The 25,285-nt window shown below is 51.3% G+C and overlaps 1 protein-coding gene across 1 annotated transcript in view; it reads left to right on the plus strand.

Moving 5' to 3' along the window:
- MAP3K15 (mitogen-activated protein kinase kinase kinase 15) overlaps positions 1-25,285 on the plus strand; it is a 119,284-nt gene that overhangs the window by 90,815 nt on the left and 3,184 nt on the right. Inside the window, exons 14-25 of the mRNA XM_062183153.1 lie at positions 4,609-4,696; positions 8,089-8,222; positions 10,699-10,826; positions 12,035-12,165; positions 12,339-12,444; positions 18,889-19,046; positions 21,333-21,537; positions 21,892-22,060; positions 22,370-22,523; positions 23,303-23,488; positions 23,678-23,783; positions 24,422-24,623. Coding sequence (XP_062039137.1) covers positions 4,609-4,696; positions 8,089-8,222; positions 10,699-10,826; positions 12,035-12,165; positions 12,339-12,444; positions 18,889-19,046; positions 21,333-21,537; positions 21,892-22,060; positions 22,370-22,523; positions 23,303-23,488; positions 23,678-23,783; positions 24,422-24,623 — 1,767 coding nt within the window. The remainder of the gene's footprint in view (positions 1-4,608; positions 4,697-8,088; positions 8,223-10,698; positions 10,827-12,034; positions 12,166-12,338; positions 12,445-18,888; positions 19,047-21,332; positions 21,538-21,891; positions 22,061-22,369; positions 22,524-23,302; positions 23,489-23,677; positions 23,784-24,421; positions 24,624-25,285) is intronic.

Below are 25,285 nucleotides of genomic sequence, written 5' to 3' on the forward strand. Positions count from 1 at the left end.
AGTTTGGTAGTTTTCAAACTGGAATCACTAGCATGTGCTTGCTAAGTAATGTTATGCCAGCCTTATCTTGTACCCTAGCTGTTCCTAAGAGCAGGTGTAAAAATGCCACTTTTTCAGCAAGGTTGAAATTGGGACTGTCCTTTTAAGTCAGGAGAAAATAGCCATAGAGTCATCCCCCAGCACCAGATGGGCATTCCTATGAAGTGGTACTGGTCCCTGGAGGAATTCTTAACCACTCCCCTGCTCTCGGCCTTCAGCCTGCCTCTGAGTTGGATCTTACTATTGTAGCTGCTCACAACACCAGCCTGCATGCTTAGAATAATGCTATGTGGGGAGCAGTGATAAAACACAGCATTTATTTTTTCACCAGCTTGCAAAGGACTTAGAGGTAAGTTGCATTCACCCGCTCAAGTTTCCCTCTAGCTATCTGATAAAAGGTTGCATTTTACTATGTCTGCATTTGTTAACACCAGTATTTAAGGGTAAGATTTAGAAAATCTGTCATTGTCTGGTCACCAACAAGCTACAGCATAACCTTTTAGCATGCCAACTTTTGTTTCAAGCTAGATAGTTTAACGTGATGTCTGAAGTGCAAGATCAGTAACTTACTGAGAGGTCTATAGACATGAAGGCCAAGTGCTTGGATTTTTTCATCCAAACACCTTTTATATGATATATAGACTTAACAAAATAATACTAATAAAATGACAGTACAAAGGAGGAGAATGTTTCCTCTTATGTGTCTCTTAAAAAAAAAAAAAGACTATTCTTTCCCCATTGGCCAGTCTCAGCACTCTTTTAGAGAATCAGTTAACGATGAAGAGTTCATTTCTGGACTCTCAATTCTGTTCCATTGATCTGTTTGTCTGCCGTGCACATACCAGACTTTGGCGATTGCCGTAGCTTTATAATTAGTTGCAGTATCAGGCAGTGTGGGTCCTCCTGGTGCCAGAAGCTGAGGATGCGATCTAGGTAACGCTGCCATCACCACTGCCTCCCAGGGTCTGTGTTGGCAGGAAACTGAAGTCAAGAGCCCGAGGTGGCAGTCAAAGCCAAGCACTCTGACGTGGGACACAAGCTTCCTAACCCCTAGGCCAAAGACTGCTCCTGGTCTTGTTTTTCAAGGTTGTTTTGCTTATCGTGGATGCTCACATCTCTGTGTGAATTTCAGTATCAACAGGGCTGGCGTTTCGGCCCAGCAGGTTAAGCTGCTGCCTGTGATGCCAGCATCCCACATTGGAACTCTGATTCGAGTTCCAGCTGCTCTCCTCTGACCCTAATGTACACGGGAAGGCAGTGGAAGATGGCCCAAGGATCCAGGCCCTTACCTTCCGTGTGGGAGACCAGTCCAGTGGATGGAAGCTATCTTCCTGTCTCTTCCACTCCATCTGTCATTCTGTCTTGCAAATAAATTTAAAAAAAAAAAAAACTGTTTTTAAAAAGTCAGTATCAGCCTGTTAATTTCTGCAGATGAAGGCAACTAGGATTTTGGTCAGATGTATATTGGGTATGTAGATTAATTTGGAAAGCATAGCCGTGTTAACCACGTTGTCTCCAGTCCATGAACACAGTGTGCCTTTACGTTTTCTCTTTTGTTGTTTCTTTCTGTCTTTGTCTTTCTGTCTGTCTTAGTTAGCTAGTTAGCTAGTTATTTGAAAGAATTAGAGAGAGAGATGAAAGATCTTCCGTCCATTCATTCACTCCCCAAGTGGCCACAGGCTGAAGCCAAGAGCTTCATCTGGGCCTCCCACGTGGGTGGCAGAGGCCCAGGCACCTGGGTCATCTTCCAGTGCTTTTGCCAGGCGCATTAGCAGGGAGCTGGATTGGAAGTGAAGCAGCCAGGACACAAACTGGCACTCACGTGGGATGCTGGTGGCATAGGCGGTGGCTTTACCTGCTTTACCACCGCACCAGCCCATTAGGTTGCCTTTTTAATTTCTTTCAACAGTGTTATGTATTTTCAGTATGAGTCATGTGCTGCTTTTGTTAAATCTATACCCAGTTTATTCTCTTAAGGCTATTGTAAATGGAATTGTTTTCCTTAATTTCCTTTTTGGATTATTCATTGCTAAACTGTAGAAATACATCTCTTTTTGTATATTGATTTTGTAAGCTGCAACCTCACTGAACTCATTTATTAATTCCAACAGTTAAGAATTCATTCAGATTTTCTGTACATAAGATTTTGTCATTGTAGATAAAGTTTGAGTTCTTCCTGCTCAACCTAGATGCCTTTATTTCTTTTCCTTGCCTAATTATCCTGGCTAGTATAATCTGAAATATAAAAGGTGAGAGTCAACAGCCTTATTTCATTCCTAATCTTAAGAGGAAAGCAGCCGGTCTGTTGTCATTAAATGTGATGTCAGCAGTAGATTTTTCATAAATTCTTTTTTGAGTTACAGGTGTTCATTTTATTCCTACTTTTGAGTGTATCATGCCATTCACAGAAATTTAATTCCGTGTATTTCAGTCATCACAACATTTGAGGGTACTTCAAAAAGTACATGGAAAATGGAATTAAAAGCTAAGTTTATTTTGGTGTAAATGTTTTGAAATCCATGCCTAGTTTTTTCATAATGCATGTTTCCATGAACTTTTTGAAAACCTCTCAGATCCTTGGCTTTCAGAAATTTTTGCTTCCAAAATTAACTTTTAATTCTATCTTCCATGAACTTTTTAATTTACCCTTGTATCTGGAGCTCAGACTTGGTGTTGGGTGAGGGAACTCTAACATTCTTCAATTTAGAGTCAGAAAAATGCTGCCAACTATTGGGCAAAACATCCTCTTACTACAAAGGTTTTCTTTTGGACCTTCATTCAGTACGCAGTGCCTTTTGGGGGATCTGTTTTAATATGTAGATTGAGGTACAGCATACTTGTGCACTTAACATACAGCTAGATAAATATGTACACATATGATCACCTGTGTTTGTGACCCCGAAAGCGGTCCTTTGGGACTCCTGCCAGATAACTGTTGTGATTTCTGTCATTGACCTTAAAGTAAATAGAATCGTATGGCTTGTGCTCCTTTGCTTCTCTTCTCTTTCCTTTAAAATAATATCCGTGAGATGAAGCCATGAGGTACATATCAGGTCATCCTTTTTATTTCCATGTAGTATTCCATTGAGTCAATGTAATACAATATTTGTCTGAATCATTAGCATTTACATTGTTTCCAATTTGGGGCTATGATTGATAAAACTGCTCTGAACAGTCTCAGGCATGTCTTTTTTTGAACATATATGTTGATTTCTGTTGAGTGTCTAAGTGGATTGCTGAGGCTATAGGGTAGATTTCTGTTCAGCTTTAGTTGGTACTGGCAATAGTTTTCCGAAGTGATCATGTCAATTTCCACTCCCACTGGTTGCTCTGTTCTTACCAACGATTGATATCATCTTTTATTTTAATGGTTTGTGAAAATTATCCTGAAGAGTACAGTATTCCTTCCTGCTGTCTTTGTTTTTAAAGATTTATTTATTTGAAAGTGGGAGTTGCAGAGAGAGAGGGAGAGGGAGAGAGAGACAGACAGACAGACATCTTCCATCCACTGGTTCACAATTGGCTGCAACAGCCGGAGCTGTTCTGGTCCAAAGCTAGGAGCTTCTTCTGGGTCTCCCACGTGGGTGCAGGGGCCCAAGGACTTGGGCCATCTTCTACTGCTTTCCCAGGCCACAGCAGAGAGCTGGATCAGAAGTGGAGCAGCAGGGACTCGAACTGGTGCCCATATGGGATGCCAGTACTATGGGCAGCAGCTTTACCTGCTATGCCACAACGCCAGCCCCCTTCCTGCTGTCTTAAGAGAGAATTCTGAATACAAGTTTTCTAGTGAGTCTTGATCACTTGGATGCAAATAAATGACTACACAAGTCTAGAAAGTGGCCTGTGTAGCTTAGCGGATTTATGGGTCACAAAGATTTATGGGTAATAGGTGATATTAAGCTTGATCTGTGTGAGAAAGATGTGGCCACCTTACTTATTTCCCTGTCACCTCTGCCTTCCTCTCTCGCCCCACATATACAAGAGCTTAAATCTCAGTAAGAACTAAACTGTGTCCAGCCTAAGAGGTGATGGTCCCACTATCCTTAGCACTAGTATTATCAACCCTGGAACACTGGTCTCAGGGCCAGACTTGAAGTGTAATCTGGGGACATATTTGAAGAATCACCTGTTAGTAGAGTAATTCACAAATGAGTTCCAGGAAAACAGGGAACAAGAAGTGAAGATGCTTACAGGGATGGGATAAAACTGTGTGCATTTCTAATAGCTGGTATGTAGACAAGTTCATTCTAAGCAATGTGTGGATGGAGAAGCAGTCTTTAATTGAAGAAAAAAGGAAACATTTTTCATTGAGTTCTCTAAAGAATTGCTGCCTGTGGGTGGTGCCGAGTTCTTTGTTGCTTTGGGTGCTCAAGCAGGTGGGGGGTGGATTCAAGCATCCTGAGTATTTGGACTAGATTGGGGAACCATTAAAGGACCAGGTCCCATCAAGCCATGGCTTAGAAGAGTTTGGTTTTATTAAATCATGGTTTAATGTCATAAGCATAAGGTAAAGGTACATAACAAGAAGGATCCTAATGCACATTGTCTTTGTGACATTTGCTGTTGCAGGTTCTGCTCTTTGGTCAAAGAGATGCTAACCAGTGCTCTAGGCAGCACGGTGGAGCTGGAGAGAGAAGTTGATGGAGATACCTTAGAGGTGAGTCATGCAAGACATGGAAGTTTTTACTGTGTCTTTCTTTAAAAGATGTATTTTTTTTTTTGAACAGCAGAATTGCAGAGAGGGGGAGAAACAGAGATCTTCCATCTGCTGGTTCACTCCTCAAATGGCCCATACTAGCCAGGGCTGAGCCAGGCCAAAACCATGGAACTCCATGAGTGGCACAGGCCCAAGAACTTGGGCCATCTCCCACTGCTTTCCCAGGACATTAATAGGGAGCTGGATCAGATGTGAAGCAGCTGGGACTCGAACCAGTGCCCGTATGGGATCCCAGCATCGTAGCCAGCAGCTTGACCTGCTGTACCATGACACTAGCTCCTTTATTATGTCTTTAGTGATTAAAGAAAAGGTCCTACTTTCCCCAGAAAAATCCTCAATTGAGTATATATTACAATATTCATTTGTGAATCAGCCAACCATCACTATTGATTGTTCTCAGAGATTAAATTTAATATGTCTCCATAGAAAAACCTCTGGGATCCGCTCAGAACATTTTAGAAAATTGGGACATGGACTAGACTAAAATTTCCTGTGAAAAAGTTCTTTTTAAGCTAATAATATTTGAGGCTGTAAGAAATAGTTTGCCACCTAGAAGCAAACTTTTTCATTTATGCCCAAGATTACTTTCATTATATTTATTTGGATATAGTATTTTTTTTTTAAGTCTTTTTTTTTTTTTGAATTTTTTTTTTTATTTTTGACAGGCAGAGTGGACAGTAGAGGGAGACAGAGAGAAAGGTCTTCCTTTTGCCGTTGGTTCACCCTCCAATGGCCGCCGCAGTAGGCGTGCTGCGGCCGGCGCACCGCGCTGATCCTATGGCAGAAGCCAGGTGCTTTTCCTGGTCTCCCATGGGGTGCAGGGCCCAAGCACTTGGGCCATCCTCCACTGCACTCCCTGGCCACAGCAGAGAGCTGGCCTGGAAGAGGGGCAACCGGGACAGGATCAGTGCCCTGACTGGGACTAGAACCCAGTGTGCCGGCGCCGCAAGGCGGAGGATTAGCCTGTTAAGCCACGGCGCCGGCTGTGGATATAGTATTTTTTTTAAAGATTTATTTATTTATTTGAAAGGCAGAGTTAGAGGGAGGCAGAGGCAGAGAGAGAGAAAGAAAGTCTTCCATCTGCTGCTTCAATCCCCAAATGGCCATGAGGGTGGGAGTTAGGACTATCCAAAGCCAGGATCTTCTTCTGGGTCTCCCACATGGGTACGGGAGCCCAAGAATTTGAGCCATCTTCTACTATTTTCCCAGTCCATAGCAGAGATCTAGATGGGAAGTGAAGCAACCAGGACTCGAACCAACGCTCATGTGGGATGCCAGCATTGCAGGCAGTGGCTTTACCCACTATGGCACAGCGCTGATCCCCAGGATATAGTATTTTTTTAAGTGATTTATTTATTTGAAAGGCAGAGAGAGACAAAGACAAGTGTAGATCTCCCCTTGCCTGGTTCATTTCCAAAATATCTTGAATTTCCAGGGCTGGGCCAATCCAAAGCCAGGAGCCAGGAAGTCCATCTGAGTCCCACATGTGGGTGAAAGGGACCCAAGTACTCATGCCATCTTCTGCCTCGCAGGGTGTCTGTTAACAGGAAGCTAGCATTGGAAGTGGAGCTGGGACCTGAACCTAGGCCCTCTGTTATGGGGTGCAGGCATCCGAAGGGACATCTTAATCATTGCATCAAACACCCACTCCTGCATAAAGTATATTAAATTTAACAATTTTGAAATCGTATTTAAGAAAACAGGATCATCATAATCTCTTTTGGACAGCATAATTGCAATCCATAGGTCTTGCACCCTTGTATACATGCTTGGATCTTACATTGTAATTTGCCACCAATTCAGGTTTTCCCAGTGAATACAATTTAATAAGATGTTGCCATAGTTTCAAGTTAGATGCAGAGGAGTTGCTGGAGGTTTCTTTTTTTAAAAAAATATCAGGCCAGCGCCGCGGCTCAATAGGCTAATCCTCCACCTGCGGCGCTGGCACCCTGGGTTCTAGTCCCAGTTGGGGCGCCGGTTCTGTCCCAGTTGCTCCTCTTCCAATCCAGCTCTCTGCTGTGGCCCGGGAGTGCAGTGGAGGATGCCCAAGTGCTTGGGCCCTGCACCGCATGGGAGACCAGGAGAAGCACCTGGCTCCTGGCTTTGGATTGGCGCAGTGCACCGGCTGCAGCGGCCATTGGGGGGTGAAACAACGGAAAAAGGAAGACCTTTCTCTCTCTCTCTCTCTCTCACTGTCTACTCTACCTGTCAAAATATATATATATATATATATATATATATATATATATATATATATATCAAAGATTCGTTTTAATAAGTGAATTAGGTACCAGAATCCTTAGCTTAGAACCCAAGTTAGTGGTAGAAATGAAGGCAACAGATGAGGGAGACAGAGAAAGGTGGGAGATAGAGGTCTTTTATGCAGCAGGCTGATTTCCAATGATGTCAGTGAAGGAGAGCTTTTGGTAATCTTAAATGTTGTCAGTATCCATAGAAGTAGATGGGAACAGATGTGTGTACGCATGCGCACTCCACCCCCCCCCCCCTTCCACTGTGTCTCTGTCTCTCTCCATCTGCTCTGTGTATAAGCTGCACTTGTGTAAGTAGACCCTGGTGGAGCACGCAGAATGGCAGAAATAAATCACTGCTGGTTTTCTGCTCTCAGTCAGTGCTGGTCTGACCAGAGCCACGCTTGTTTCAGTCATCGGTAAGAATCAACTTGAATGCAGCTGTGTGGCATCTTTTTTTTTTTTTTTTTGAGATTGCTTGATTTCTTTATTTGAAAGGCAGAGTGACAGAGCGCGAGAGATCAAGATCGATCATGATCTTCCACCCACTGGTTCGCTGTAACACAGGACTGGGCCAGGCTGCAGCCAGGAGCTGGGAACTCCATCTGAGTCTCCTGTGTGGGTGGCGGAGCCATCGCTGCTACCTGCCCGGGTGTTCCTTCCCAGGGGTCTGGAGTCAGGAGCCAGCGGCAGGAGTTAAACCCAAGCAGTCTCAGTGGGGTACCATGAGGCCTAAAGCCTGCCCCCTTAGCTGCAGTTCTTCTCGGGACTATTGGAAAAGGTTTGTTTCTGACACCTTGTTAAGGGATCATGCAGGACCACGTGTATTCGGAGTGCTTAATATGCTTAGAAGCAGATTTCCATGCAGCATTGAAGTGGAAGGGAAGCGTTGAGCCAGGTAAGTTACAGGCGAGCCATACTTTTTGTAATTTAATGAAAAGGATGGCACTGGAGAATCGTGACTTGTCTAGCCCTCGGGTGTTACTTAGAATTCTTTAAGACTGCTCGGTGATGTTGGGCCTTCTAGGATGCTCCTGCACCCCACGTTGTGTACTTGTTGTCTTGTTGTTTCTCCTCCTTTAGTACGAGTATGAGCTTGATGTGAACGGTGAGAAAGTCATCCTGGGGAAAGGCACGTACGGGGTTGTGTACGCCGGCCGAGATCTGAGCAATCAAGTAGGAATAGCCATCAAGGAGATCCCGGAGAGAGACTGCAGGCAAGTAGGGCGGGCCTTCTGCCTCGCACGCTCTGCAGATGCCAACTCGGGGCCACCCGTCCCGTCCCCACTGCTGGAGTACAGAGGTTTTCCAGCTGAGAGCTCCGTGGCATCACCACGCGCGTCCCTCCTTGTGCTTGCTTTTCTGTGCCTTTCAAATACATTGAGGAAGCAGAGCAGCTTCCCATGGGGTCATGCATGGAGCTGAGGGTCAAATTTTAAAAGAAAGCTGTGGTTGTGGTTGTGGTTGTGTTTCTGCCTGCACTAGCTGTGAAGTTTTTACATTTGTATGAAAATAGGTATTTGCAAATACTTAAATTGACAGTTTAAAATGGCTTTGGTTAATTTGGAAACATCACTACAGGAAAAAATCACTTTTTTAAGGTGAAAACTTGAAATTTTTGCAATATACTTTTTTTTTTTTTTTTGTAATTTGCCCTTCAACCTCACCCATGCCTTTTGGGCTATTTTTCTACTGTCAGTACAGCTAATCAAATCCTTTAACATTTCCTAGTCTTATGAAATATTTACTTCTTTATGAATTTACTGCCTACCTGTTTCTTTTTTTTTTAAGCTTTGTATTTATTTGACAGAGTAACAAGGGAGGGAGAGACAGAGAAAGAGATCTTTCACCCACTGGTTCACTCCACCAAAGGGCTGTAGTACCTGGATCAGAAGTGGAGCAGCTGGGGCTCGAACCGGTGCTCTAACATGGGATGCTAGCATGCCTGACCCACCGCGCCACAATGCCAGCCGCTGCCTCACCTGTTTCGAGACAAAAGCATTGCACTCTTGACTGCCTAGTGTTTCTGTAGAGAAACACGTACACGGTCATGGCCATCGTGTCAGAAATAAGGCTACGCTGTGGCCTCCAGGGCTGGGTGCTGATGGAAATGTGCACGTGGCCCTCCATCTTGGTGGTCACTCAGGAGTTAGGGGTGGGTTACAGGGGGTTTCTGCAGTCTGTGAGGTTCTTTGTTCGTTGATCTGTTGATCTTCAGTGGAGCGTGTTATGATACGTGAATGATGAGGTGAGGCCTGGTAGGAGCTGGTCCTCTTTCTGCATTTCACGAATGAGAAACACCAAGGCCCAGGAATAGTCACTGGTTTTCCCAAGGACACGTAGGAGCGAGGCCAGCACTCTGATCGCTGGAGTTCCTCATCCTGTGCTCTGTCTCTTAGCCTCAGGATGGGTCAGGTGTGGCAGTTATGTGGGTTTCAGGGGTGGGGGAACTGCTGCTTCATTCGGTAGCAGAAGCTGTCTCAGCCGTTCATTGTCCATAGTAGTCCCCACGATGTTAGAGGTGGAAGGACCTTCCGGACCGTTTTGTCCAATTGTCAGCATTTACAGGCTGAGCTTGTAATGACTGGGCATCCTCTCACCTGATTCTGGACTCACACTGGGAACTGCAGAGTAACTAGACCACAGTCCGTATTCCAAGGGGCAGATCTGTTGCCTGTGAATCAAAGTGACAAGTGCCATGCCAGATGGGCACACACAGTATGAGTGGAGTGCACTCTCCTGTGAATGACTTTCCCTGGGTGAGCTGTGCTGAGTTTGCAAAAAGAAACCATCTTTGATCAGGTCTTTGAGGGATGAATAGGAGTTCATTTGACGGAAAAGGAGGCCAATGCTTGTGGAAGCCCAGAGCTCTTAAAGCACAAAGGATGTTCAGAAAACACCAGATCATGTGACATGACTCGTAGGCACTGTGTGGCTAGTGGAGGGCTCTTGAGATGAGGCAAAAACAAGGCCAGGTGTAGTCCAATGCAGTCTCGGAGAGTCCTTGTGTGCCATGGTAAACCATCTGGTCTGTATGTGCGTCTGTGTGAGGAAGTGATGTAGTGAAGTGTGTATTTTAAGAAGAGGTGATACAGTGGCCCGGGGTGGGGAAGTAGATTGAAAAGGCCAGACGCTGGGGCTGAGTGGCCTACTAGGTGGCTCCCGTCATGATCTATGATGAATCTAATAGAGTAAAGATAGAAGGCAGCTGAGGACAGAATGTTCCGGAACCCCACCCTGCGTGCGAGGGAGTGTTGACAGGAGTGAAAATTGATGGGAGGGTTTAGGCCGCAGCAGTGTTGATGGCAAGAGTAATGGTCATTGAGTAAGTCGTGTGCTGGAGATGGGCTGCGCAGAGAACAGTGAGCCTGAAAGATTGTATCACCCAGTGATGTCGCAGCCACCCGAGTCTGGGCAAGTACACCCTGTGATGGTCGCTCAACAGTGAACTCCTTCACTGATGCATCTCGCACAAAGTGTGACTGCGTGCTGCCCAGAAGGCACTGTACGGGGTGCCTGAGAAACTTTGGCCCCCAGCAGCTCCTATTGTACTGAAAGCATGAAAGCAAAAGGAAAAAAATATGTTTTCAGAAAGACGGGGTGGCCAGCAGCAGGGCAGTTACCAGCAAGGGGTAGCGCAGGTGTCAGGCACCTGGGATTCGGCAGGTGAACCAGCCCTGTTTTCCCCACCAGGTACTCGCAGCCTCTGCACGAGGAGATCGCCCTGCACAGATACCTCAAGCACCGCAATATCGTGCAGTACCTGGGGTCTGTGTCGGAAGGCGGCTACATTAAGATATTCATGGAGCAGGTGCCTGGAGGTGAGTAGTCCCTGTTCCGGTCTCCCATTCTGAAAATCTCCCGTGAGAATCTCGTGCGGACGTGAATGGTCCTGCCACATAAAACAACAGCAGACCTTTCAGACAGGAGGGAGCGTTTGTTTCTTAGAAGAGTTGGAGGCAGACTTTGCGGATGTCACACGCACAGCCTTTGGCTTGCTTATTCAGCTGGTGGGTAATCGTTGGGTGTCCACTGTGGTCCGGTGTGCTGAGCGTCGGAGACCGAGAGAGGAATAAACTGGAGACTCGGGCCTTGGGGCCTTTCATGGTCTTGGAGCTGAAAGCTGGCAGGTCTTAAAAATGACCTCGCAAAATAATGTATTGATAATGAAATAAGACCCCAGTGCTGTAGGCGCAAGATCCCCAAATAGAGGCGGTAACAGTTTCTCACTTGTGGAGCCAGGTGGTCTGGTTTGAACTGGTTCCTCTCTGTCTACAAACGGTGAGGCCTTGGGCAGCCTAGTTTCATTCACTATGCCCCCGGTTTTCTGGCTGACAGATGAGTTGTAGGATTGGAGTAGTGAGAATTAGTGTAATAGTTGGAGTTATAAGTATGGGAATAATAGCCCGATCTCAGTGGGATGTTGGCTGGCTTAAATGAGGTCATGTATGACCAAGGCCTGGTACAGAATAAGAGCTCAGGAAGTACTCACTTGAAATCATAATAAAATTCATAAAATGTTTTCAATAATATTAGAATATGACTGTGAAAACACCCATTAGCAATCTGACAGAGGCCCAGCCTCCTCCAGTCCTAGTCTCTGTCACCTTCCAGGGCGCCTCTCTGTGGACCTGTCCACCTCTGGTGACAGGGTGAGGTGAAAGACATGACCTTGACCCACGCATAATGGCTAAGCTGGTTGTATGGCTAGCGGGTGTCGTGGGACCCAAGTTTCATGCAGCAGTGGCACACCTCTTCTGACTCGGGTGGCTGCACAGAGCTAAACCCAAAGCGATCACAGGGTTGCTTCTCGCCTCGCGCCTCTGGTCGGGCGCACGTGTTGATTCACGGCACTGCATTCGCTGCCTGTGTCTACAGAGTCGGAGGAAACACATTGCACGTAGCCCAGAGAATGATGTCCGTGTACGTGCTTCCATTAGGTTGGAAACGTCACCCCGCTTTAGTTCTCTAAGCCCTGACCCGTGCACCTTTGTCCTCCTCATGAGCTCTCTGGTGTGCCTGTTTCTAGGAAGCCTTTCTGCTCTTCTGAGGTCTAAGTGGGGGCCAATGAAGGAGCCCACTATCAAGTTCTACACCAAGCAGATCCTGGAAGGCCTGAAGTATCTGCACGAAAACCAGATAGTGCACAGAGACATAAAGGTACCCACTCTAAGCCAAGGAGGTTTCCTTTTGTTCATAACAGATCCCGGGCGCTGTGAGCATGGTGTTAGTGACTTACAGAGGGGCACGATTGAGTGTGACGGTCCCCAAGGTCTAGTATCCCCAGAGGCTTGTCTAATCTGTCGCTATGCATTTGGTGTTTTTTCCCAAAGGGCGATAACGTTCTGGTGAACACATACAGTGGAGTGGTGAAGATAACTGATTTTGGAACCTCGAAACGTCTTGCAGGAGTGAATCCGTGCACAGAGACGTTTGCAGGTCAGTGGGACGGAGTTCGGCATGGGGCCACCGTGTGGAGTGAGGCTCTCTGCACACGCTGTGGTCGCTCAGGAGTTACTTCCTGGGCGCCTTTTCAGCGCAGAGCGGCCAGCTCACACTCGAAGCGGACAGCATGGTACCCCCTCCTTTGCCATAGGGATGCACTTCGCCAGCCTTTTGTGGCAGCAAGCTTGCCTTACACTTTTGTCTCTCGAGGTTGGAGGCAGCTACATTGCTCTGCCGAGACCTCCAGAGGGTGGCCAGCCCATCAGCCAGACGGCCACTTCTCCCTACAGTCAATAGCACGTGGTGCACATAAGGGCTGATTTTGAACAGCAGTGGTCCCCGGACTGCGGATTAGGGCATTTTACTGGTCTGACATAAAAATAGCTGCTACCCTAGCGGATTGTAGCACTTAGCATTGCGATGTGGCGCTTTGCCATGGGTCCGTGATGGAACTTTTCTTCAAGTGTTAAGAGGGACTCGATTCACAGAGCAGTCTAAATCGCCAGCTGGCCTTACATGTACAAGACCAGTAATAGGTAGGAGGATGCTCAAAAGTTGCCTGTCACTTTTTGAAATTCCTACTTAAAAGCGGCGGTGGCAGAACCTTTGATCCACGCGCAGAAGTACTGATTTTGAACAAGAAAGGGTTTGTGGGCCCCTAGGAAGGCACGGAAAGATCACCGAGGTCTTGCTGGATGGAATTGTGAAACGGCGCTTCCAAGATGATAGCGCTGCGTTGGGCTGTGAGAGACCGAGGACGGCAGCCCTACAGTCACGAGGCACCAGCCTGCACAGCCGGGACCTCCTTTTTGGTGGCTAATGTCTCCACTTTGAAAGACTGCTTTTCAGCAAGGGAGTTGTGGTGTGTCAGCCACCGGGCACCCCAGTGGACACACATTCCCCTTCAAAACTGACTTCTCAGTTGGTAATACAAGGGGAGGTGCCTGCATCTCCAATTGGAAGTCGTTACAACAGGAGCTCTCTTGGAAGATCCTAAAGAATGAGTATTGAATTGTCTCTCATTGTTCCTGTTCTATGGAGATAGAGATATGCATGTGAATACGCATGCCAAATTGGCACTTTTTTCTTATTTTAGCATTGTACTGTCCTAATTGAAGAATACTTAGATCCTCCTCTTTGGAAGCCACCAATTAGCTTGGCAACACATTAGTAGCAAGAGGGGCTCCAATTTGACAAAGTTATTTCAAGACACGAAACCCCCAACAATTTATCTCAGAAATTAGCATCCCTGAGGAGGAAAGAAAACACATGTATAATTCATTATTGCAGATCACACTTCCCGAGTAATTGGCTTGAGGAGGCATGAATTTTGCATTGCAAAATAATGCAGGGGTGTTTGGGGGATGATAAAGAAGGGGTCTCATTTTGGTTTGGAAATTCTCGTGCATGTAATTACTCTTTGCAAACTAGAGCAGTTCTGTAGAGAAATCTGAGCTGGACGGTGCAGGGCTCTGGGTTGGGTGTGTAGGACGAGGCCCTCCCTGTAAGTGTGCCCCACGGGAAGAGGCCACCTGGGCCTGGGAGGAGCACCAGAGGCTGCAGGCAACGTCTCGGCGGGGACCCCTCGCGTCTTGCATGCCTCCACAGTGGCTTTACCATAGGTGTAACCGACTGCAACAGGAGCACAGGCCCTAAGAGCCGGGGGCAGCTTCCTCCTTGTTGTTAACAACTATATTGTGTCATTTATATCTCCTAAAAATACCCGTTTGAAGTGTACAGTTCTGTGGCGTTTGGAAAATGAGTTGTGCAGCTGTTGCCACAGTCCCAACATTGGGATGTTTGTATCGCCCCCGAGAGATCCTTGTGCCCCTTCGGAGCCAGTCTCCGTTCCTCCCCCAGCCCCAGGCGGCCACTGGTCTGCTGTCTGTGCGCAGGTTTGCCTGGCTGGGGATTGCACACACGTGCTTGTCTCTGCAGCTAGCTGCTTTCCCCAAGCTTCCTCCCCGCTGTGGCGTTTAGGAGTGCTTGGTTCCTCTTATGGCCGAGTAGTATTCCCTTGAAAGGATGGGCCGGTTTGTTTACCCACGCCCCAGACAGGGGGCATTGGCAGTGGTTCCACGTTCGCACGACTGCGAATGACGTGAACATTCACACACACCTCTTTGCGTGGACTTGGGTTTGGATCCCTCTTGGGTGGATACCCGCGAGTACAGCTCGGAACAGTAACTGTCCTGGCCTAGAACTAGCAGGATCCTTGATTCACATTCTGGCCCTGCTGCTTGCTAACTGTGTGTCCTTGGGCGTGTTTCTGGGCCTGGAGCACCTCAGTGTCTTCACACACCAAACAGAAATGCTCATAGCATCTGCCTAATAGGGTTTTTATGAGGATTCAGTTAGCCAGCATGAATGAAGTGTTCTGACTGGTACCTGGCTGTTTGTGAACTAATTAGCTTAAATAACTACTAAGTTGCACTCAGATGTCACAGGCCGTTGGAGCTGGAAGGAGCCTTTGAGTGAGTCTGCTGGACTCAGATCATCGTAAAAGCTTGTCTTAGTTGATTTTCCATTACTCTAACAGAGTGCCTGGATCTGGATACTTTAAAAATGAAAGAGGTAGGCAGCGCCGCTGTAGCTCACTAGGCTAATCCTCCGCCTGCGGCGCTGGCACCCCGGGTTCTAGTCCCGGTCGGGGCGCCAGATTCTGTCCTGGTTGCCCCTCTTCCAATCCAGCTCTCTGCTATGGCCCGGGAAGGCAGTGGAGGATGGCCCAAGTGCTTGGGCCCTGCACCCGCATGGGAGACCAGGAGAAGCACCTGGCTCCTGGCTTCGGATCGGCGCAATGCGCCGGCCGCAGCGGCCATTGGAGGATGAACCAACGGCAGGGAGGAGGACCTTTCTCTCTGTCTCTCTCTCTCACTATCCACTCTGCCTGTAAAAAACAAACAAACAAACAAACAAAAAAACACAGCAGTACTGAGGTGGACAGTTATTTGACCTGGATCAAGTAGCTCCTGCTGTTTGGTGTTAGTACTGTTTTCTACTGTGTAGTGATTGTATTACTTGGGATGCAAGCAGGAAAAACTAAAGTCACTCCAGTTACTTCCACAGTGAGAATTTAATAGAAACAAGTGTTTATTGGGGATTGAAAACCCAAGAGGTAGAGAGGAGGCCCGGAGGAATTGGGAAGAGTCCTCCACCCCTTGGCCATGGGGTTGCAAACAGGAAACCAGAATTTTGAAGAGGGGGTGTCAGCAGGCCGAAGCAAGGGCCTCTGAAAGGCGAGATGAGACTGGTTGTGGGAGCATGGGGTGACAGAAGCTGGAGTCAGGGACTGACTGCAGATCCATAGAGAAGCTCGCTCATAGAGCAGGGAGCCCGTAGAGAGGGACATAAGCCCCTCCTCTCGCGTCCTTCAAAGATCCCTCTCGAGCGCCTCCTAGCTGCAGGCAAAGCAGAAATGTGTGTAGCGTCCCAGACTCAGCAAGGCAGAGCAGAGTGGGGGGGACAGTAGCTTGAGGAAGAGGACAGCGTCCCAGCTTTGCTTTCTTCACGCGCTCTGGATTGGGTATAAGGCACCTTCCTGGCCAAGGCCTCCCCCTCTACCATTCACAGTAGCGGGAGCCTGGAGGGGCTATGGTGTCACCGGAAGTTCCTGTGCCAGGGCTCTGGGGTTTCTTTTTTTTTCTTTGACAGGCAGAGTGGATAGAGAGAGAGAGAGAGACAGAAAGGTCTTCCTTTTTGCCATTGGTTCACTCTCCAATGGCCACTGCGGCCAGCGCATCTCGCTGATCCGGAGCCAGGTGCCTCTCCTGGTCTCCCATGCGGGTGCAGGGCCTAAGCACTTGGGTCATCCTCCACTGCCTTCCCGGGCCATAGCAGAGAGCTGGCCTGGAAGAGGGGCAACCGGGATAGAACCCAGTGCCCCGACCAGGACTAGAACCCGGTGTGCCGGCGCCGCAAGGTGGAGGATTAGCCTGTTAAGCCACGGCACTGGCCGGCTGTGGGGTTTCTTAACAGTTCCTCATCTGTGATGAGCTTCCTCCTCCTTACCCAACTCCGCAACCAACCTCAGGTCTTCGTTTCTGACCTGTGGCTCTGCTGTGCTCATGGATGTGCCCGATACATATGTCAGTTTATATGATTTAGTTGGAATTAAATAGAATTAAAAAGTAAAATAACTGAGAATTCATTCCCTCAGTCTCACTAGCCACATTGCAAGGGCCTGACAGTTGTATGTGGCGGGTGGCTACGGTATCAGACTCAGAGTAAAGCATTTTCATCTTTGCCCAACATACTACTGCTCACAGCTGTCCTAAACTCTTTAAAACACTCATAGGAAGGAGAAAAGCTCATAAGACATTGAACTTAAAGAGGAAGATATAGCAGGTAGCTTTTTCAAACTTGGTTTTGTTTGTTTTTATTTTGTCACCCATTGAGCCCTTTGCATCGATTAAAACTTCCTGCTGCCATGTCTGATCCTCGCCTTCCCTATGGTAGCTTCTAGTAGCTCATGTCACACGGGAGCAAGTCGAAGAATCAGAGCCTTCTGAACACACAGCTCACTGTTCAAGCTGTACCTTTGCCACTGACTCCTTAATTCTTCCTGCGCCCTGCCCTGTATCAGACAGCACTTGCTGTTCCCTGAACTCCCGCTGTATATTTCACACCCATGTGCCTTTGCTCAAGCTCTTGTCCTCGCTTGGACATCCTTTCATCCTTTGGTCAACTTCTTTGACCTTGAACTCACTGACAGCTCTGGCTGCCCCCCCTTTGGATCATGGTCATGGCAAAGTCCTCTCTTTCCCATGTTGCTCCCTGCTGTCCACCTAAAGAGCGAGTGAGGTCCACTGAATGTGTGAACAAAAGGAGTTTATTTGAGCCAAAGTAAGGATGGCACCTGGGCAGACACGTTGTCATTGCCCTGAACAGGTGCGGCAAGATGGCGTCCAAGTCATTTAGATATGTAGACCAAAAAATAACGGGAGGTGTCCACAAATCGCTTGTTACGGTTACGTTGGTTAATAGGAGTAGCACAGGCTGCTCTTTGGCTACTGCTTCGTGCCATACGTTCCAGGAGAACTCATGAGAAGCAGGAACATATGCTTTGCTTGAGTTGTTTGCCATTCAGATGGTATCAGCTAGTTGGCAGGGATTAACCAACACCTAGCGACTGGGCGACTGAGGGGGCTAGGGGCTCATATCTCAGGTTTCTCCAGGCTGCTGACTTTTAGTGAGCCTCTGTCTTACCTGGTTTTACAATGGCTTTCTCACTGCCCATGACTGGGCCTGGCAGAGGTATTAGAGCCAATGGCCAGTTTGTGGCCAGAAAATCCCTAGTGGCTTGGCCTAAGCTGTCTCAGAGCTACTCTGCCATCTGAGATCCTTCGTACCCAAGTCTCGCCTCCCCCGCTGCAGGTGTTAGCTGAGCATTGCACCCTGGGAGCTCGCCCTGCCCCGTCATCCTTCATTGGCCTTCTTCTCCATAAACCTCTTGGACACCTGATCTGGTTTTGGCATCTACCTCTCAGAGATCCAAAGTGACTCAGAGCAGCCAGGGTCAAGTGCCTTGTCCAGCTGCGTTCTTGCAGCCCTCCCTGTCTATTTGTGGCACAGATGTACCACATGTTACCATCGCCGCGGCTCTCACCACCGCCCTTCTATGCGTCTCCTCCACGAGGCAGCTCCGGGTGGCACTCGGAGCTTCCCACGTGCCAGTTTCCCTGTATCTGGTGTGCAGTGGTAACACTGAGCTTCCCTCATCGGGGAAAATGAAAATCTGAGATACTCCAGAATCTGAAACTTCTTGAGCGTCGTGAAGGCGATCAAAAAGTTTAAGACTGTGGAGCATCGCTCATTTTGAGATGAGCGATGCTGCACCAGCACACGCCATGCGAGTATTGCCAGGTCTGAAAAACTCTCAAACCTATAACCCAAGCCGATTGGCCAAGCACTACTCAACCGGCCTGTGCTTATCACATTGAATGAAGCCCACATGTGCCGCGAGGGGGCTAAGCAGCCCTCTGTTGATGTGACTGGTGTTCAGGGAAGGCAGGTTGCATGTCTCGGGGCAGGGAGTGGCGTGGGGGCAGGCGTTAAGTGTGGCAGTTCAGTTGCTGCTTTGGGATGCCCACATCCTGTGTCAGGGCCTGGTTCGGGTCTTGGCTTCTCCACCTCTGATCCACCTTCCCGCTAGTGCACATCCTGGGAAGGCGGCAGACGGTTGGTCTAGCACTCGGGTCCCTGTCACCCACATGGAGGCCCAGCTGAATTCTGGGCCCCTGGCCTCAGCCTGGCCCTTGCTATTGCAGACATTTGGGAGGGGAAACAGTGGATTAAAGACATCGCTCTCTCCCGCTCTCTCCCTCTCCCCCGTGAATGATTTAAAAGGAGACAGCAGTATTATTTGTTGGCCAGTGGTCTGCGTGGTTTTCAAGCGGTGCAGTGCCGACGTCACAGCCTGCCTTCTTTTCCCAACAGGCACTCTGCAGTACATGGCACCCGAGATTATTGACCAGGGGCTTCGTGGGTATGGCGCCCCAGCTGATATCTGGTCCCTGGGCTGCACCATCATTGAGATGGCCACCAGCCGGCCTCCGTTCCACGAGCTCGGCGAGCCGCAGGCAGCAATGTTCAAAGTAAGCCACGTTGGGTCCCTGAGGTTGCTGGCACTGGGGAAGTGTAATCAAAAGCAACGTCTCCTCTCAATGCCGGAAGCTCTTGAGGTAGGAGAGAAGGGATGCGGTTTTGTTGTTCTGTGACCATTCAAGCTGATGGGAGGCACCTCATGGGCGATCTGCTAGGAGCGCGGAGACGGAAGGGAAGCTCCCCCTTTTGTAAGGCCAGGCTGCTACACACACACACACACACACACTAACCCAGATAAGCAGTAACCAGCCCTCAAGGTACGGGACGCAGCGGCACCATCCGTCCCGCTCGTCTTGAGGTCGCCTGGGAATTTGGGCGTTTGTAGTCGCTCGTTGGCTTTATCCAAAGGGGAAAATAAGCCTTTCACCTCTCTCGGGGCAGGAGGAAGTTAGGCGTGAGGCACCCCCGGTAGAAGCTGGGAGATGGGGGCGCCGTGTTGCTTGTTGGTCACGCACCAAAGGAAGAGTTCCCAGGCCCTTGGGAGCGTCCTCAGCTGGTCTGGTGCACAGATTTGTGTCTAGAAGTCGGGGAGTGGACAATGGCGAGTCCTCGGAAGTCGGGGCTCTACGTCCTCTGTGTGCAGCAGCGCGAATTAAGGGTGCTGGTTTTCCTTTGTGTTTCTCCTGACACCGAGTGACACTAGTGAGTGAGCGACACTAGTGCAAAGTCTGGGACTTCAAAGGACACGTAGGACGTTGAGGATCAGGTGAAGCACCGACCCTTTACCCTCCGAACAACCCTCCCAGAGCGAACAGGCAGTGCGGTGCAGGGGTGGGCCTCTACCACTGGGCAGCTGAGACCTTGGGAAGGAGCCTGCTTGGCTTGTGCCCCCACAGGAAAGCTGCTGCCGCCACAGCCCTGTGGGTCCAAGGTCAAGTGTGACTTCCGTTCAAAGGGGTCTAGCCCTGAGCCCGTTCGTAAACGCAGCTACCCTGGAGCATTTTGGTTTGTCCTAAGAGAGTGGAGTCGCACAAGGCCAGTGGCCACTGCTGGTGCAGTGAGGGTCCCAGAGAGAAGGCGATTCCCTCGCCCCGCAGCTGCATAGCCTACGGCTTGGCCAGGCTTTGCAGCTCAGCCCCTGGGGCCGGAAGAGCTCCCTGGCGGGGGTGTGGGCCTTGGCCTGCTTGGGTGAGTGCAGTCCTGTGGCAAGACCTCAAGTCCATGAGGGTCTTCACAGAGGGGATCCCCACAGGAGCCCAAAGCTCCGGGCTGGCAGATTTTACTCTAGGCACCCACCACCGGCCCTGGAATAAAGACCAGCATTGACTTTTTAAAGATATTCATTTATTTCTTTGCAAGCCAGAGTGACAGATACCTTCCATCATCTGGTTCACTCTCCAAATAGCCTCAATAGCCATGGCTGGGCCAGGCTGAAGCCAGGAGCCAGGAGCTTCTTCTGGGTCTCCCACGCAGGTGCAGGGGCCCAAGCACTTGGGCCATCTTCCGCTGCTTTCCCAGGCCAGAGCAGAGAGCTGGATCAGAAGTGGAGCAGCCAGGACTCGAACTGGCACCCATACGGGATGCTGCCATTGCAGGCCAGGGCTTAACCCGTTGCACCACAGCAGCGGCCCCTTGGAAAGCATGGCGAGGCTGCTCCATGTCACGGGGAGGTGTCCCCTGCAGGCCCCAGGGCTGGAGCTGGAGCGGAAGTTGTCAGCCAGCCGCACCCCACGGGGCAGCGTGCACGGGTCTGGCTGGGGAGGCCACGCTCCTTGTCTGAGTTCTAGCTTTGAGGCTCTGTCCATGGTTCGGAACCGAAGCTGGAAGGCCTGGCCTGTGAATGCGCAGAGGGCTATCTCCTGGGGACCTGAACCATAGGGGATCTCCTGCCCCAAGCTGCGGCCCAGGTCCCATCTGCTGCTGGGGAGCAAAGCACCCCCAAACTTGAGGGGCGTAAAGCAATGCCCTTTTATTTCTCACAGTTCTGCTGGTCTCGCCTGGGCCCGCGCACGTGGTGGCACCCAGCTGTGGCCTCTCCGTAGTCATTGCTTTTGGGCTGCCTCCCGGGAGGGGGGCCCCAGGGCTCCAAGAGGTGTAGCAGGAGCGGCTCCTTTCAAGACCTCGGCGTGTGGCTGCAGTTGGAGTCAGAGGGGTCTGCGGTGGGGCTCAGCCGCACCTGGGGCTGGGAGGAGCGGGAACCTGCCATGACGAAGGGACATGAGCATGGAGCTGGTGTCCCAGGGGCTGCTGGGACCCCATCGCCAGCCCCTCCTAGGAAGGGTGCTGTAGGAGCTGCTGCAGCCTCGCTCACACAGTCCTCGCCTCTTCCCTTCCAGGTGGGGATGTTTAAGATCCACCCCGAGATTCCAGAAGGGCTCTCGGTAGAAGCCAGGAGCTTCATCTTGTCCTGTTTTGAGCCCGACCCCCGCAAGCGGATCACGGCCGCTGACCTGCTCCAGGAGGGCTTCCTGCATCAGGGCAAGAGGAGCCGCAGGGCCTGCAGGGCCTCAGGTGAGGCCCCGGCCGCGGGCGCCCGGACCCGTGCCTGGGGAGTGTGGCGGGCAGTGTGCGGAGGGGTCTGCTCAAAGTCTGACCCGAGAGCCTCTCAGTGGGCGCTGTCAGGCTGACAGGGAGGGGGCGGGAGGCGCTGGGCTGGGGGCTTGTGTCTTCCCCACGCGCCTGGCGTCATCACCCTGGGCTGCCGGGGACCTCGACTGAAGGGTGTGCTGGGAGTGTCGCCTGCAGCCCATGACAGGAGAGTGGCCTCGGCGAAGGAAGCCGCGGGTCCCTTCTCCCCTGGTGTCTCTTCTTGGGGTCAGAAGCAGTTGTGTGGGGAGAGGGGCCGGCCCGCCCGCCCCTGTCTGAGCCTCCCCTCTTGCGGCTCCTCCCACACAGATCCCTCCTGGGGCACCTCCGTCCTGGCCCTGCCCTGCCCCGGGGAGCCGGTGGGCAGCAGCAGCAGCAGCAGCGAGCACAGCTCCGTGTCGCCTGACTCCAACGCCGAGTCCAACGCGTTCTTTGAGAAGCCCAAGGTGCCCAAGCAGCAGCTGGGCCGCCTGCTCAGGTACGGCCCGCTGCCCCGTGTCCCTCTGCTGTGGGCCTGTGGGGGAGCTGGCCTTGCTCAGCTGCCAAGAGCCTTGGCTTCCTTCGCGCAAGGCAACAGGGCAGCCGGTGGGGCGAGAGCAAAACCGGCACTCGCTTCTGTCCCTGTCTCTGCCCACCCCGCCGTGGTGGGGGTGTTCTCTGCCCAGCGGCCTCCCTCCTGCACGTTCACGGTCTTGAGCACCGTCTGCAGCGTGGCATGGCTCTCTCAGCCCCTCCCACATAGCCTCCTAATGGGGTACAGCGGGTTTGTCACATGTGTCTGTTGCAGTGTTCCAGACGAGAGCGCCGCCTCGTCCCCCGAGGACAGGGACCCAGGCTGCTTCCTGCTGCGTGAGGACAGCGAGCGCCGAGCCATTCTGTACAAAATTCTTTGGGAGGAGCAGAACCAGGTGGCTTCCAACCTGCAGGAGTGCGTGGCCCAGGTACAGACCCAGGGGATGGCACCTGCTGGTGTCACCCACTCTGCCCCTGTGCAGGTCACCGAAGAGGTCCAAATGGGAACTAGGGCTCCTGCCACTGCAGAACATTGGCATAGGTACAAGGATGTCCTTCCCTTCCCCTCCCCAGCAAAACAAAAGAAAATGCAAAGGGGCGGGGGTAAGCTACTCTGCTGAAACGTGAATTTGCAGAACACTGCGGTGCTTTTTCTGGCATTGGGGGCTGATGCTGCCCCCTGGTGGATGGAAAGCTGAACAGCAGAAAGCCGAGGATGCCAGTGGGGCTCCTGGGGTGGGGGTGGGGAGGTTTCTCTCACATTTCCATGGGTTTTGAGCCCAGCTCCAGGGCACACTAGAGGTGCCCGCAGAAGCTGAGAGAATGGTTGTGGATGGAAATGGTGGAGTTGGACCTAGGACACAGGCCTGGCACCCTGAGCCACCCACCCTTCCTTGGCACGGGCAAGGTCTTGGAGGGGGAGAGGCTGGCGGGCCACTGTGAACCAGGCGGTCTGACAAGGCCTGGTGGGACAGTGAAGCAGGGAGGTGGCGCCGCCGCCAGAGGGCTTAGTGGCGAGCGCTGATCCCTGCCGGGGAAGCTGGGGTGGGACAGTGCGGGGCCAGAGGCCCTTTCTTGCCTGGAGACTGCACAGCCCCTTAGCAAAGGAACACTCCCGCTCCCCACAGTAGGCTTCAACTTCTCTGGGCCTTTCTCTGACTCCATGAAAATTGTGTGTGTGTGTGTGTGTGTGTCCCCATCCATCCAGAGTTCAGAGCAGCTGCACCTCTCCGTTGGCCACATCAAGCAAATCATCGCGATCCTGAGGGACTTTATCCACTCGCCTGAACACAGGGTGATGGCGTCCACGATTTCCAAGCTAAAGGTGGACCTGGACTTCGACAGCTCATCCATCAGTCAGATTCACCTGGTGCTGTTCGGATTCCAGGACGCAGTAAGTGCCCGGCCCCCGCCCATGACCCTAGAGAGCGTGAGGCATTTCTTCAGTGCCAAGAGGCCTGGTGAGGCCTAGCGCCCCCAGCCTGCCTTGCGGGGCCTGTCAGGGGCAGCAGAGTAAAAGCAGTAAGAGCTCATTATTGCTCATGTGCAACGGAGTGGACATCTGGATTTCTGTGCTTTTCAGGTAAATAAAATTTTGAGGAACCACTTAATTCGGCCCCACTGGATGTTTGCGATGGATAACATCGTTCGCCGGGCCGTGCAGGCCGCAGTCACCATTCTCATCCCGGGTAAGAGTTGTGCTCAGGGCCCGGTCCGCTGCGGGCTGTGGAGCCGAGCCCAAGGCCCCTCTGCGTCCCAGGCTGCCGCTCCATCTTCCTCATTCCGGCTTTACGCTGCCCTGCAATTAAGGGCGCGCTGGCCGAGACCCCTGCTGGGGCTCAGATGATGTGGTAAGAGCATTGCTTTGGTGCGTAAGGCAGGCGAGTGCCCACCACCTAGGCTCATGGTCTGAGCCAGAGCGCACGGGGGCCAAGGGCAGGCACCCTGCAGGCCTCCCTCTCCCCTTGGCTCCCCCACTCTGAGCCCCAGGCTGATCGCCTCCATGCTTCTGAAGGCACGCTGTCGGCTGCCCAGGCCCTCGGTGCTCTCCTGCTCCGAGCAGCTACTTTGTGTAGGAAACACACACGGCCTTGGGTGGGGCCTGGTGGTGCCTGTATGAAGCTAGCTATCCTTGGCTAACTTCCTTCATCTGTAAATGGAGGCAATCGTCTTTCTACTGCAGAGAACCCTTAACTCCTCTGGCCTTTGAGGTCTCCTGCTGGTGTTGCGTGGGCCAGGCCCACCTCGCAGCAGCTGAGTTGGCGGGCCCGAGCCCCCACGTCTTGCAGAGTTACTTTGATGACCAGTTACTTCTGTGACTTCCCAGAGCTCCGAGCCCACTTTGAGCCAGCCTCCGAGACAGGACTAGACAAGGACATGGATGGGATGGAAGGCGCCTGCCCCCCCGCATGTCCTGACGTGAACGGTGCAGCTGGAGGGGGCAGACACGGCTCGGCGCCTGCCCAGGACACCCAGGTCCACCAGCGCCTGAACCTCCAGCTGGACACGCTCAGGCAGGAGACCAACAGGTGAGGGCTTCTGTCCGGAACGTGGGTAGGCCGGAGATCGGGACGGAGGTCACGTGGCTTTTCAGGGCTGCGACCCACTCCCTGCGGGAAACCAACTGGCCCATCAGTGATGGGGGCGCGTTTGCAGCTTCCACTGCCAGCCTCGAAGAGTGGCTGCCCTGTGACTGAGGGCTCAGCAAGCTAAGGTGCCTGCCCCAGGCCACAAAGGCCTACTAAATTTAGGGCAGAAGTATTGCCCTTTTTTTCCGTCCCTTCGCCAACACAGGGCCCCTGGCCCGGCGTGTGGCCCAGTAGGCTCAGCAGTGGCCATCCGTCCTCTGCCCTCACAGAAGGAACAGGGTTCAGGGGTTCAGGGGCCAGGTAGCACTTCTGACAACAGATGTGTATCCCAGCAGCCCGACCCCGAGGAAGTTGGCCTTCATCCTCATGCATGCAGGCAGCAGTTAGTGGGGCTGCCTTCCCCACCAGGGGGACCCTGGTGCTCGCTTGTGTCTTACCCCTGGGATGGGGCGGGGACTCAGCGAATACTTTACAGGAAAGGATTCTGGCTAGTGGCTTCTTAAACAGTGCAATCCACAGCTGGAGCACACAGGTTGGGACTTGGCCGCAGTGACTCTTCACTGCCGTATGGTCAGGGGTGACACTCACCGACTGATGTTTAG

The sequence above is a fragment of the Lepus europaeus genome, chromosome X, assembly GCF_033115175.1.
Source record: "Lepus europaeus isolate LE1 chromosome X, mLepTim1.pri, whole genome shotgun sequence".
NCBI lineage: Eukaryota > Metazoa > Chordata > Mammalia > Lagomorpha > Leporidae > Lepus > Lepus europaeus.